The sequence below is a fragment of the Plectropomus leopardus genome, chromosome 23, assembly GCF_008729295.1.
Source record: "Plectropomus leopardus isolate mb chromosome 23, YSFRI_Pleo_2.0, whole genome shotgun sequence".
NCBI classification, from domain to species: Eukaryota; Metazoa; Chordata; class Actinopteri; order Perciformes; family Serranidae; genus Plectropomus; species Plectropomus leopardus.
The window spans coordinates 11909631-11924365 of NC_056485.1; the positions used below are offsets into that span (position 1 = coordinate 11909631).

The 14735-nt window shown below is 39.7% G+C and overlaps 1 protein-coding gene across 3 annotated transcripts in view; it reads right to left on the reverse strand.

The window, feature by feature from the left end:
* The window catches only part of LOC121962023 (glucosidase 2 subunit beta-like), a 154857-nt gene that overhangs the window by 78078 nt on the left and 62044 nt on the right, over positions 1-14735 (reverse strand). For all 3 annotated transcript variants that reach the window (XM_042512195.1, XM_042512194.1, XM_042512196.1), the window contains exon 10: positions 5861-5930. In XM_042512195.1, the coding sequence (XP_042368129.1) occupies positions 5861-5930 (70 nt within the window). The remainder of the gene's footprint in view (positions 1-5860; positions 5931-14735) is intronic.

The following is a 14735-nucleotide window of genomic DNA, read 5'->3' on the forward strand; positions in this document are numbered from 1 at the left end:
ATACAGTAGCTTATCAACTAGTGTTGAAAACCGCTTCAAAGATTCGCATTCATACACGGCAGTCAAACAATCATTACTTTCCCTGTAGCCCTTTATAGCACAGTGAAACTCTTATCAGCTTACAACACCTTGGCTTGTTTTTTTTTGCACACGACGTAAAACGAGTATCCACAGGTTAATGTAAATTCAATGTCCTAAACAAAAGTAACACAAAAAGTGAATCCCTATAAGCAGATAAAGTTAAATAGGTTTATTAAATACTTGTCAGTGGTGGGTTAGACAGGGATGGCTAAGAATATGATAATGCAAATGGGACGCAGCTACAGCAAAAGTAACATGAAATCCATTAAAGCACAGTTACTCACTTCATATCTTGTCAACATAATGCAGAACTAAGTCTTGCTATGGTGTTATTACAAGTGCAGGTGACACATCTTTTACGCTGAAGACGTCCCTTGGCATCATTTGCACTATGGGTTGTTTAAATGGGAAAACGCAGATAGGGGACTATTCCATTGAGTCTGTCATCGCGCACATCAATGGCACTTTAGTCAAAGGGAAAGCCAGAGTGCATTTTGGAGCCGATACAAACCGGTACAATCTTGCCAGAGAACAGCAGTTTTTTTCAAATCCCTGGTTTAGATCCATGAAAAGACAGTACAGTCCCCTGAGGAGGACGGCCAAAACAGATGCCTGTCTTACCTACACTGAGAGCATATGTTTTTGAATTATTATTTCCTTTCAACCTGAATTTTTTTTGTTCTGCAAACCATTTTGTTAAATCACTTCAACCCGTAACCACCTACAAAGATGATTACTTTGATATTTTTTTTAGTTGACTATAAGCAAAAGTAGCCAGTTTTCCAAATGATTAATGATGTCTAGGGATGCACCAATTTATCGGCGGGACATCAGTATTAGCTGATATTTGTCGTGTTGACCGCCACTGACCTATGCTCAAATGAGAAAACATTCACGATGGCAAAGCCCATGTTTATCTGTTGTGTCTCATCAAATTTGTTCATTGTAAAAGTCGGCTGTCTTCCAAAAGACAACAAAAAGGCTTGTTCGAGACAAACCCCAGGACATCATTGGGACGAAAAGACGCAGTAAAGTCATTATCAACCTATCGCCCTATTGTTTTCCTGATATTGCTACAAATCTGTGTTGAAATCGGCACGAGGAAAGCTAGTTAACAATAACTGCTAGCAGCCAGAACTAACAGCTAACAGAGGCTGCATTAAGCTTTATTTAGTAAAAATGAGTTTTGGGCGAGGGTAAATTCTGTTATCATGTGCTCCATGTCATCTTGTGAAATTTCTTATTTGGTGAGAAAATTAAATTCGGCTGTTTAAAGCAGATATCTGTTGATGTTCAGAGCAATAAATAAATAAATAAATATTAAAGCAGGAATTATGATATGTTATGACTTTATGTGTAATCATTGCAGACTAGCATATAGTACAAAGGTATTTAATAGATCCAAATGCTCCATACAAAGCTCTAAAAACGATGTACTGTATTTACATAAGATAAGAAATGTTTTGCATATAACCCTTCGCTCTTTACATCAGCAATCCAGCCTCACCAGAATAAATTTAAAGGTTTCTGAAGCTGTGAAACAACCAAGAAATCGTCCGACACCCTTCATTTCCTGATTCTAAGGAAAAGCAACAGATTTAGTTTCTGGTGGCTGCCTTAGTGCATGCACTGTATGTTGGCGTCTATGGTTGGGATTGTTTCCCTCTCCCTCTCTCCCTCTCTCTTTCAGACTCTGAATCAGCAGGTCCCTTCGGTAAACAAGGCAGAGTGATTGTTGGATTTGCATATTCCTGAATAAATCATATTGCATTTCTGCGATAAGCAGCGCTCTACTGTTTGGTAGCTTTTCCTCCTCCTTTTCTTCCTCCTCTCTTCTTTCTACAACATTCACGCATGCTGCCACGAATTAACCCTGATCATGAGGGACCCTGGCGAGTGAGAAAGTGCTGCTCAAAATTCATGTTTTCGGCGGGAGGAAAAACCATGCCATTGGCCCCTGGTGGGGGCCCCGACTGCCAACTACGTGGATGGTTAATCAGGCCTGATAATGATGCATGCCCATGTCCGCCACCAAGGACAAGGATGGCAGCTACGCTCAATGGTGGGAGATGGGGGTAGAAAGCCTGGGAGGAGAGGAGGTGGAGATTAAAGAGACTAAAGCTACAGAGCATCAGGAGAGTTGAATAGATGGAGGTGGAGAGGAGAAATAGGGTGATAAGTAGTGGAGGAGGAGAAGGAGGAGGACTCCCAATGATGAGTCTATGAAGGAAAAGAAGTCTGATTCTGTGAGGTTATCTAATGTGGGCAGTGGTGGAATGTAACTAAGTACATTTATTCAAGTACTATACTTAAGTATGAATTTATGGCACTTGTACTTAATTTAGGTATTTTCTTTTCATGCTACTTTTATTTAGTTAATTTACAAATTAAGATTTTGCATCAATGACTAGTTGATTAATAAGTCAATCAAATTAAAGAAATTTCATTGCCAACTATTTTGATAAAAAGGGTTTTTTTCTATATAATTTAAAATTTTGAGTTTTGAGGTGTGTTTTTTTCTATTTTTAAGAATTTTGAGGTATTTTGGGGTTTTCTTTTCTATTTTTTTTAATTTTGACTTTTTAGGGTGTTTTTTCTCTATTTTTAATCATTTTAATTTTTGTTTGTTTTTTTCCCTTTTTGATTTTTGATAATTTTTTAGAGTTTTTGGTGTTTTTGTTAACATTTGTGTGTTTTTAATAATTTTTAAAACAATTCTTTGTTTTTATAGTTTTTTTTTTCATTTCATTTCTAATCATTTTAAGATTTTGTCTAGTTTCTTTTTTCTTTTTAACATTTTTTTTTGCATTGGGTATTTTTATTGTTAATACTTTAAGTATATTTTCTTGATTATACTTACTTTTCAAATAACCTTTTCAAAGCAGGACTTGTACTTATAACAGAGTATTTTCACAGGATGGTATTAGTACTTCTACTTAAGTGCACCACATCCACCCCTGAATGTGGGTGCAAATTGCTATTTTGTGCGTGCATGTGTGTATGCTGCCAGGCAGGCATATGGACACGTGTGCATATTCACATCACTGTGTCTAATGGGGCGGGGGGATGTGGTTTTTAATATGAACACATCTACAGACTGTAGCCCCTGTTTAATTACAACCCTGGCATAGTAAAGAAGCGACCAGAAGAAAAAAAATTCCTCCATTACAGCCGCATGTAGGCCTGAGCCTTTCCCCCATCAGTTCAGCTGATGACTGCTTTTTTTCCTTACCCCCCTTATTCCCCTCTCTTCCTTGGGAGAATTGGGCTGCTGGTATTTTGGCTGTGAAAAGGAAACCATCGGACGGCAGGGGCATGAATATTCCAAATGACTAATGTTGCACATGCTTATTTTTGACATATCTGGCTTCCGCAGGGAAATAAAACACTTCTAATGCAGGGGGACCATCTGTTATCTGTTGCTGGTGTTTCAGAGCAGGCGGGCTCCGTGTGCACACACTCGCTCGTGCACACAAAAACACACACGTATAGACACACACGGGCAGACAGATCGACGCATTCTCACACAGCGGGAGGCGTACATAGACAGCGAGACACAAGCGCGCACACATGTGCTAACAGCGGAATCCGTTGGGAGCGTGCACAACAGACAGGCTCTAAACTCCTATACAAATTGAACACTCCTTTTTTTAATTCAGTGTGTTTGTCAAATGTGCTGTAAATCTCAAGCTGTATGGTGACAGGGAATGCACACGCTTTTTATGCTAGCCATAAATACCCGGGCCTGTCTCCTCACAGCAGCTGGAGCAGGATAATATGCTCGTGGTGTGAAGGGGGGAATAAACTAGCTGCATCACCTTGAAAACAAAACATGAGACACACGAACAGCCTTCTGCATCAGCCGCACATCTACACTAAGAGCGCTCTCACTTAGATTTGTTTGGAGCTATGGCCAAAGGAATAGATGTATGGTAAACACAGCTCTCTCATGCATGGGTAATCTGTTTGTTATTCTCAGACAATAGTCAAGCTTCTAGGTATGCCAGAATACTTCTATTCAACAACAGAATATTTTTGAAAAATTTTGGATAGCTATATTTGTTGCAGTATTTCCTTTCAACTCCTGTGCCTGTACATTTCAACAGCACAAAATATGTTTTGTAGAAAAGACTCCAGGGAATATCAAATGCCCTAAAGTTGAAGCATAATAGCCATGAATTCATTGAAGCAATGGCCTAAGGGGTATAACAATCCACCAGTCTGGATCGATGTGTGATCTCTTTCATCAATGCAAAGTTAAAGCATTGATTCATATCATCACCTTTAAGTTCAGCTTTATTTTGAAATTGCCATTGCATGTCTGCATCCCCATCAAACAGTGCCATTCAGATAACGGCATACAGACAAGAGAAAGACAACAAGGATATTTATTCCCCTCTAAGGACTAAATCAGCAATGCAGATATATTACGGATTCACAAGGCAAGACCAGTCAACACAAAAAGCACACGCCATATGCAAACAATGCTATTGAAAATCAAATATTAATGAAAGGCACCTGTTTGGCCGCATATCTCACTACGCTAACTTGTTCCTCTCGCTAAGGCAATATTAATTGCTCTTTTTCAAGCATGCTGTTCTGTCAGGAAATCCACTGACTTAAACCAAAGGTAACTAAGAAAAATTATCAATAATACAAGTCATTTTTAAACTATGACTATAGGAAAAGTCAGCTAGCTACTGGGCTAATTTATGATTAATTAATTAACCTTGACAGTTAAAACTAAGACAAATTTTCTACTTTTGTTAAATGTTCTTGTTTTAAAGCCATGTTTTACATGGATTAGTGAAGTCTATTCAAAGTAAATTCGACCACACTCACTGGTTACAAATATTTTAAACTCTGTTTGTGTTGTTTTTCTCCTTTATAGGAAAAACTAAAAAAAAAAGAGATGGCAGTTTCTGAAATCGATTTTGTTAAATGGGCATGTGACAACATCGTGTATCAGTAGCGGGAACCTGAATTTAACTGAATGGAATGGCAGACCTTGTGATATCAGCTAATACTGTACTGTCGTCCAGAGAACTAATAAAACAATAGTCAGTACTTCTAAAATATTTGCAAAATCTTAATAACAGAAAAACATAGACTAACAAATACAAACATTTTCCATGGTAGTTTTACAAAGCAACTAAGCACACTATGAAACAGAGGAAAGATATCTGACATTTGTTTGATTCATCTACATTTTAATTTGATTTAAAAATCTTTAAAACCACGTTGTCATTGTTTTTCTGTTAAACAACCAATCACGGAGGAAGGAAAGAGCATCTCAGTTATGCACCTCTAATCAATTGTGAAAATCAATGTAGGACATCTTTTATATTTGAAATCATTTACAGACATTCTGGGTTTCCTGCACTAAGCAGCATGTCTGTGGCGCTCTATATTCACACCTAGTTATTTCATACCTCCCAAACAACACAATTATTTATGTGCAACAGGATCATACTCTCCCATAGGTAAGACAATTTTTGCAATAGGCAGGCATATAGGTTCCATCCAAAGCCTTTTTTTGGAGGAAAGTGCTGCAAATTCTTGTGTTGTAAATTGATCAAATAATTTAGAATTAGGGCAAAATAACCACACAGACCTCTGAGATCTCATGCTAAGGCCATAAACAACTTTGGATTATGCTAAATTATGTGAAATAAAAAGATTAATTTAATTCCAGATAGGCTCTCGTACAAAATATGTTAGGTGGGAGTCACAAGAGCAGCGGGGGCGGACGTGGATGTGAAAGGGTTTAATAACTTACCTCTGTCAGCTGCCTTTAAGTGAGGATCTTCAGCCACAACGCTGCCTGGTGCACCGTGTGTGTCTTTGATCTACAAGCACGTAATGGAAGCAGAGAGAGAGAGAGAGAGAAAACAAGGTCAAAGATCTGTACACTTATAAGACCTTGGGTATCACCTGCATTAATGTATAAAGCCACAACAAACGCATGTGTGCGTGTCTGTGTGTGAGAGCCGGAGAGTCCATGACTCTAATATGCACCTCCCTGCAGACACTAAAGACACTGTGCGCTTGATGTTGCAAAATACAAGGTTCCTTTCTGTGCTCTAGGAGGCTCCCAGGAGCCATTGAAAGACAGTTTAATGATGAAAGACAACATGCCTGGATGCTAGTGTTCTGTTTTAGGTCACAGGGGAAAACAGGCAGAGCCAAAACAATTTTAGGTCTTTAAATTTCTTTTTAAGACGCCGCATTCATTTAGCAAGATCCAAGTCACATTGCGGATCCTCACCTTGTGGAAGGTTTTAGGGGAGATAATCGCTAAATCCTTGCTCGAGTAAATATTTTTGATTGCTAAGCTATGGCGGTAAAATATTGATACACTGAAAATCAAAATATTGACATGTATCTGAAGCTGTGAATGTACCTGAGGATAGAAAAATGTTTGCTATTACAGATGTGCTATATTCTGCTGTTGACGCTTGTGGGCATTCTCTATTATAAAATTAACAACAACAAAACAAATATGGTGCAAAACATCTTTCCAGAGTGTTCCAGATGCTGAGGAGGACTAAACATGACACGATTCCCACATATAGGGCAGAGGAAATATGGGTCTGATTCTGATGACTTGTCACATGCTGCATGCTGTCATTTCTCCCTTCACTGGAAACCAGACTGTAAACTCAACAGTGCAAGTGAGAGGCGTCGCCAAATGCAATGTGACTCACCACCTCCGAGAACAAAAACCCGCTTAAGATCACTGTGACATCGCATGCAGTATTTGAGCTTCAGAATATTTTGACAGATTGAATACAAATGTGAAAATTGTCATGCCAAAAAAAAGAGAGCCTTAAGAAAACATGTCACTGGGTTTCTCTGTTTGAAAAATCTTTTGGAATAATAATCCACAAAATGTTATTCCCATGAAGCTTTGTCAGATCAGGTTACACATCTGGAGGGGAAATTCTAATAATCCCAGGACTGGTCCACTGATTCCAGCTCTGTTGTTTTTCTCTGTAACATCAGGGTTATATCGAATTGTTCTGTCTTACAAGGAAAGCATAAATGCAATTTTGTTGTCATAAATTTAAATGTAAAATAGGAGTACGAAGATGTTATATTTCAACATTTTAAGATTCCTCACTATCCATTCGCCCACAGCTCTATCATTCTTGTCTTAGTGCCAGTAAACAATGGAGTTTTGTCATGCAGGTGTGTTACAAATAAAGTAAAAGATCCTCTTTTGACAAAGTGCCAACCATTTTACCTTCTGTTTGGCTTATCCAGGCACAACACGCATCCTAACTTCAAGTACCAAAGTGTTAAATTAAAAAGGAATATCCACAAACAAAAAAAAGATCTAGTCTTTCTCCTTCATTGAGATATTCTGGATCCGGCCTCCAACCCACCCACCACTGCTGCTGCTTGTGGTAGGTATCGCTTTTTGCCTTCTCCAGTGCTGGCACAGTGCTACCCCAAAGTGTGAAGATAGGTCTGGCTATGCAAGACTAGCACTAGGTCGACTGATGGAAAAGCAGTGTGCAGAAAAATGGCTAAAATTAGCATTACAGGACACATTCGAGAGATTTAGTTACATACGTTGGTGCCTCAGTCAAACCCAGACTCTGATGAGGAGACTGTTGTGCACCAAAATAAACGCCTAGCAGAGTATCAGAAAAGTAGGTGTTGTTGATACTTGTTTTATTCGATTATGTTGTTTGTTAGCTTGCTAGCTTCTAGGCTAACTGGGAGAGGTTGACATAGTGGTAGTGGTTGTAAAACATGCAGTAACATCAGCTATGTTGGGTTTGGTTGGTTTATATCCAAAAACTGCACATTATACCATATTATGCTTGCTGTCAAAACTTTCACTATGCTAACGCTAACTCTGCTCTCTGAAACTGACTGCTCAAAGCTTGTGGTTTTGGGTTTCTTTTCAAGTGTTGTGTCCTGTTTTTGAAATTCTGACGTGCCTAATCTAGCTTGCCCGTTGTAAATTTGAATCTTAGATTTTAGGGAAGTGCACAGATACTGCCCCCCTTCAGTAGAGGGATGTGAAAACAACTTTCGAGTGGCAAAGTTTGCACAGATACCAGTCAGAATAGTTAATATCAGACAATTTAGGGGACATAAATTAAAGAAAAACACATTTGTTGAGTGGATGGCATCTTTAAGAGGTGGTCCAAACAAAAAGGGACACCCATTCTGAATAGGTGAGGTGGGACGCATGGTGATGTAGTGACTACTTGCAGGGCTAGTTGTTGATTTGCTGTAGCTGGTTAACTAACTGTTAACTTCTAAGTGGCCTTATTGGGACCATAGCACTAATCAAGACACCAATGGCGGCAAGTCTTTTGACAGTAATTGCTTTCACTGCTAAACTTTGCCATTTTAAATGCAGTTGGAAAAGGGTCTTTGTGAAAGCTTGGTTGCTTGCACATAAAATACTCGTAAAATATGTACAATGCGTATAATTACTAAACTAGCCATGTCCTCTGGACTTGGAGATAGAAAAGTGAGAAGTCCATGTCCATGTCAAGCCACAACCTCCAGGGGTGAAAATTGAAGCTAACTTTGAAGTGCAAAAAGCTGCAGTTCCTTGAATGGCTACTTGAGGCTGGCTCCAGAAGCCCCAGTGCTCAAAGACATGTTTACAACCTGGTACTAAAATTGTTTTTGGTCTTTATAGCTAATTTTCGCATTAATGGCAACTGCACGGGGGTGAATTTTTGAATAACTCATCAATTTTAATGTTATGTCACCACTTTCTATAAATCAGATCCACACATCTCTCCTCCACAGTTCCGGCCTAATAATTACAAAATGTTCACTTCTGGTGCCAAAAATCCAAGATGGCAATAATCACAATGCCAAACTCGGCTCTAAAACAGGAGTCCACAACCCAATGGGTGACATCACGGTGGCTACATCCACTGTTTTATTCAGCCAATTGTCCAGGTATGTTTGATTATTGTTCAGTGTTTCATATGGAATACACAGTGCGTTTCTTTGGCTTATTTTGGTTATGGTTCACTATAAAAGTAGAAGCATCTTCCTGACAACAGCCAAGGCTCAAACAGCCACAGTGTCTTAACAAGATAAGTCTCATGCACGTATTGTTGGCCAGTGAGAGGCAGAAATAATGGAGGCATCACTTCAAGCTCGGTCCTCTCAGTCTACCTATCTTTTCATGTCCACATCTTTCTCCAGTTCCTGTTTGTGTCTGAGAAGGAGACACTAGCAGAGTAAAGCCTTCAAGCAGCTACATGTGCTGCTCCAAGAAATCAGCTAGCACATGAAAACCAGAGGCATGCTCTTGAAAACTGTCTGCCTTTGAAGGGTCTTTATTCTCCGTTCCCCAGCTGCAGGAGATGTGTGTAACGACTTAGACATACAATGGGCACACCGTGGGTATTTGTCCACCGAGAGTCAAGCCCAGTAAATGAAAAGAGGGGCACACATACCCAGGAAGTGCCTAATTAATTGACAAGCAGATATTTCTGAGTTTATAATCATCAAACAGACTTCATTTTGTTCCCCCACCACCATCCTCGCCAAACCATCTTCCCAGGCGACTTACTTAAGAGACTTATCTTATAAATACAGCCCTAATCAAAATAAATGACTAAAAGCTCTAAGGGAGTTGAAGGCTATACACATTTACATCAGAGGAACTGATGCAATTTAAATAGCCGCCTGTGCACCGACTTAAGGTTCAAATCGCAGAGAATCCTAACTTATGTAATACTTTCAGTGTTTTGTGTGTGTGTGTGTGTGTGTTGTTGCTCAGTTTGGCAGACCTATATTCATGACAGCCAAGTAGGAGAGACCTCCTTCGATGTGTGTGTTATGTTAATTCCCTCTGCAACATGCTCAGTTGGTGAGCGTGTCACATTTTACAGAATATTTTTAATATTTAATGTGTCGCATGCTTTTTGTCTCTTTGAACTTAACATGTGTGTTCTCAGCATGTGTGTGCATGACTCTCTACATATAATTACTCCACATTTCCCCCCGTTTTGCTCTCTTCTTATCAAATGTAACAGTGGATGATTTTACAGCCAGTGTCTTAGAGGCTGTTATGGTCAGTCAGGGATGTCTCGCTAAGGCGAAGATGGATGGATCATCGAGTTTCCTACAAGCCAAAGTTTTGACGGATATGTTACTGCCACAGAGAATACAATAGATTGGGCAGAGAGCATATAAGTCAAACATCTCTCCATTAATTTAAACCCGAAGCTGCTACAGCAATTTAACACTTAAATTCCTGAAGTCATATTGAAGGTTCATGTGCAGACTGCAGTGTTCAAGACACGACCAGTATCTCTGCAGAGGCACAGAGTTTAATGGTAGATGTGGCAGCAGCACAATGTTTGCCGAGAGTCTCCTCTGCCTCGTGACACTGTTGCTAATGCAAAGTGAACTTGACTTTGACATTTGTGGAAGCTTCTGCAGAGTTTGACTCTTGGACAGGAGCGCAGAGTGGAGGGTCGATGTGGACCCCGAGTAGACCTTTTGCAGAGCTCCACACTCACCAAGCCGACAAGTTCTTATGACTTGTTGGTGAGGTGGGTTTGTTTGTCAGTGCCTTCTGAAGTGACCCTTTATGACCCTTCTAGGAACGACTGTCTTTCTTACCTGTTTACAGAAATAGAAAACTAAAGTTGCTTGGTTCAAAGACAACCTTCAATCTAAAAAAAAAAAAACGAAATAGAAACAAAAAAAAAACTGCTTGCATGAGTAGGAATGCATGACATAGTCTCCAGGGTCTCATGTCTTGTTTGGCCGTCTGGGTGTGTTTATCATTATGTATAATATCCAAGTGGATCAGGGGAGACCCGTGATTAGCACTGAATACAAAAAAAGCACTGCCTGTGAAAACAGCATGATTATAAGCCTGACTTATGATCAGATTAGATGAAAAAAGGTTGAGCAGTATTGTTTGTGATTTTGGAGGGCGAGTGGAAGATGAAAAATGAGCCTTGCAATATTTACAACTTTTATGACTTTCATGAAAAAAACTTTTGATTCTTTTGATTGGTGGACCCATATGGACTAAAGGAAAATAAATAACTGAGAACTGGACACAAATTCAGACCTTATGATCACTTCAAAGGTAAGGGGTCACCATTTCATATCCTGTTTACCATGACGATAAATCTGAATCAATTATGCTCATGGTTTTCATAAAATGAACCAAACCACTGAACTGTGGAGAACTGAACTGCTCTAACCAAGTGTAGCATGTACACAAGGTTTCCCACACATTCATTAATTTGTGGCGGCCCAGCACAATTAAAAACTCTGCTGCCACAAATAGATATCAAGGATGCACAGTATTGGAATTTTTGCTGATATCCAATATGCCAATATATAACGAACAGAAAAAAGAAAAATTACTTCAGCTTAGGGTTGATATTTTGTACATGTTAACTTTGTCAATAAAAATATTTATATATATATTTGTTGTTGGATCAGAAGAAATCAGCATATTGACCAATTCCAAATATTTAATTTGAAAGCTCATATCTTCTGATACTGATGATGTGCCGATATTATCATGCATCCCTATAATAGATATCTACTTTTGGAGATGGACAGTTCATTAGGAGCACGACTGGAATATATTTACACTGTTCAGTTATTTAAAGCACCACACTCTCAGAGCGCAGAGCATACTCTGGGCACAGACGGAGCAGCAGAACACCAGGCACAATGAAAGTGAGACTTAACTGTTCAATCTGCTGGGTCTAAAAGTTCGCATTCACTCGCATTCACTCCCATCCATCAGTCTGATCTAATAAGCTCTAAATGGATTGACAAATCAATTATCAACCAAGCGAGTCCAAAACTGCTGCTGAGTAAAAAACAACTCATGGAGAGCTCCACCTGCGCTGCATTCACAGATCTGCAAAATCTTACAAAGTATGGCTTCTTAATAGCCTAAGTGTACCTGAGTCAAAAACTAAATGTAATAATAATAGTAATAATACATTTGATTTATAAAGTGCTTTTAAAAGGAACTCAAAGACACTATACAGAAGTAAAAGCAGTGGGTAATGAATAAAATTTATTTTTATATTAATGTGTATTAAAGTGAAAGAGTTGACATGCTGGGATGAAAGAAAAAAATCTGAATTATTCTGACAAAGTGAAGTCTATTCTAACCTCAGAGTTTAAAGAGGGGACACAGAATGAGACAAAGAGACACAAAGGCAGCATCCAATGCTGACACTTTGAACACAGCAGAACCACAAAAGACTGCTAATTGTGCTTTGTCTGGGTACCATGAACAGTAATTCCAATACAGAAATACTTAAATAAATAAAATACTACCCAATAATAAATAATAATACCCAATACTACAGGCCACACTCTTTTTTTGATATACTTTTAGAGTACATAGGAATAAGTGGTTACTATATACAACTGGCTCATTAACCTTTCCACTAAAATAAATGCCATACTTCTACTATAATAGACCTATCATGCAGTACTTTAACAGTTCAGTGACAACAGTATTCCAACAACCAAAATTTGCAGTCTGTTTTCTTCCATTCAATTTAAGCTGGCCATGTTTGAGGATCCGATGCTGGCAGCATTTAAGAGTAGATCAAGACAGCACAGACAGTGTGTGGCGGTACGAGTGTGCATATGTGTGCCTGAGAGACGGCGTGTGTGCTCTGTGAGAGGTAAAATAATGACAGGCGAGAACGGATGGCTGGTGACGCGGTGACGAGAAGCGCGCCACATATTTTGGGCCTCAGGCTGGGCAGCTGTGAGAAACTTCTTCTCTCTTATCCCCTCTTCCCCTGCACCCCCCACTCCTCTTCTCCCCCCTTCTGTGGCACTGTTTAAACAGAGGACAGAGACGCCCTGAGTGGTTTTCCTTTTTCCGATCCCGTACATCTCCAGCTCACAGCGAGGGGAGTGACGGAGTGAGTCATGGTGGTTTTAACAAGTGAATCTTTTGATTAATTTTAATGGCACTTCCTTACAAAATCTTCTTCCACTAGGAGAATATCTTCCTGTCCGTTATTACATGTTATCATGTTTAACTCTTACACGGGCTGAGATTATGTTTCATACTGAAAAAGATAACAATCGTTGCAGCACCTTTTGCTGTATGAGTCATGTCTTCTGGAAAACCATGTTTAGACTTTAAACAGCGCTGATAGAGTCAAAAGGCTACCTCTGATGAATGCTGCATTTTTCAGAGTCTGTGGGTATTTGTTGGAGTGTGTGTTTATGTGTCTGTAAGTGAGAGAGAGATGCTGGTTGTTTAAGCAGCGTACTCGACTTTGAAAACTACAGTCAGCGGTAAATTCATGGACATATGGCGGATTTATGTGTGACTAAATTTGATGAAAACACACAATTTTATGAAAATGAGAGACACACACATGCACGAACACACAGCATCTTTTATACATCACTGGCACCCTCTGCTGCATCCTGGGACGCCAGTTCAGACAAGAGCTAGAGCCAATTAAAGTTCTTTAATCTGGAAAAATGACTGCACTTCTCTGTATGTATGTATGCGCATTGGACGGCTATCAACAGGGAGGGAAAAAAAAACGGCAGCTTGCGTGTCGCTGTCGCACTTTCAGGTCATGCCAGTTGGCTTTCTCCCGACATGTGACAGCGGTGAGATCCAGACAGAGCAGGAACAAGAAAGTAAAAGAGCAGAAGGGGAGAACATGGCAGCCGAGGACGTACCACTCCTACATCAAACGGATATTGTCACAACAGAGCAACAGAGCCGCCCCTGTTAACTGTGACACCATTCAGCTGCTCGTCACACTGAGCAAGGCAAGGCAGAAACCTACTGTAAGTCAAGCAAGCGCACTGTTTATTAAATAAGAGAGCAGGGGGAGAGGTGGGGGGGTGGCGATGCAGCGGCGGTGGCAGCAAAGTGAGCATACTGTAGTGTTGTCAAACCTTCGTAAGTAGCATGGAAAGGCAGCATTTTCTCATCCCTCCATGAAATTGAATGCTGGGGAGGGAAATGAAGTGTGCCTTCGAATAACGGTAAAGGCAATCACTGAAGCTTGCACTTGAGCAATACAATATTGAGAGGCTGCCGCTGAAGTTTGAGTGGCGCCGAAGGAAACAACAAAACTGATTATTTAGTGGTATTATTTTATGCTTGATGCAGCATATTTCTATAATGTGCAGCTCGAGTAAAGGCTGAGGTCAGCTTTAAGGTAGAAGCAGATGGAATCATTCTGAATCATTAGAAAAAAGGAGTGCTTTTCAAAGTCACTTGAAACAACTCATCTGCAAAGAAAACACTTTGCTTTTGATAATTTCATAATGCGCACATTAATGTAAACATCAAAGTTGGCAAAAGAAGCACAGTGAAGTTTCCGCATCATCTTATAAGCATGTGATCAAGTCATTAAGTGCTATAATTGTTGCAGTCTGTGCAAAAGCAGATTTGTGCCCATATGTTGGCATTTTGCAACGGTATCAGATGGATCGGCAGAAGTTCTGTAGTCATACTCAAATTTAAAGAAACAGATAAATAATCAGTGGCCAGGCTCTCGCCCGAAAGAACTGTTGTCTGTGACAGAAGGAAAACAGGAGGGGAAAAAAAAAGAGTAGGAGTGTCACAGGAAGACAGACCAAAAAGAAAGGCTGTCTCCTAGCGGACGCCCGCGTGTGGTCCTGTC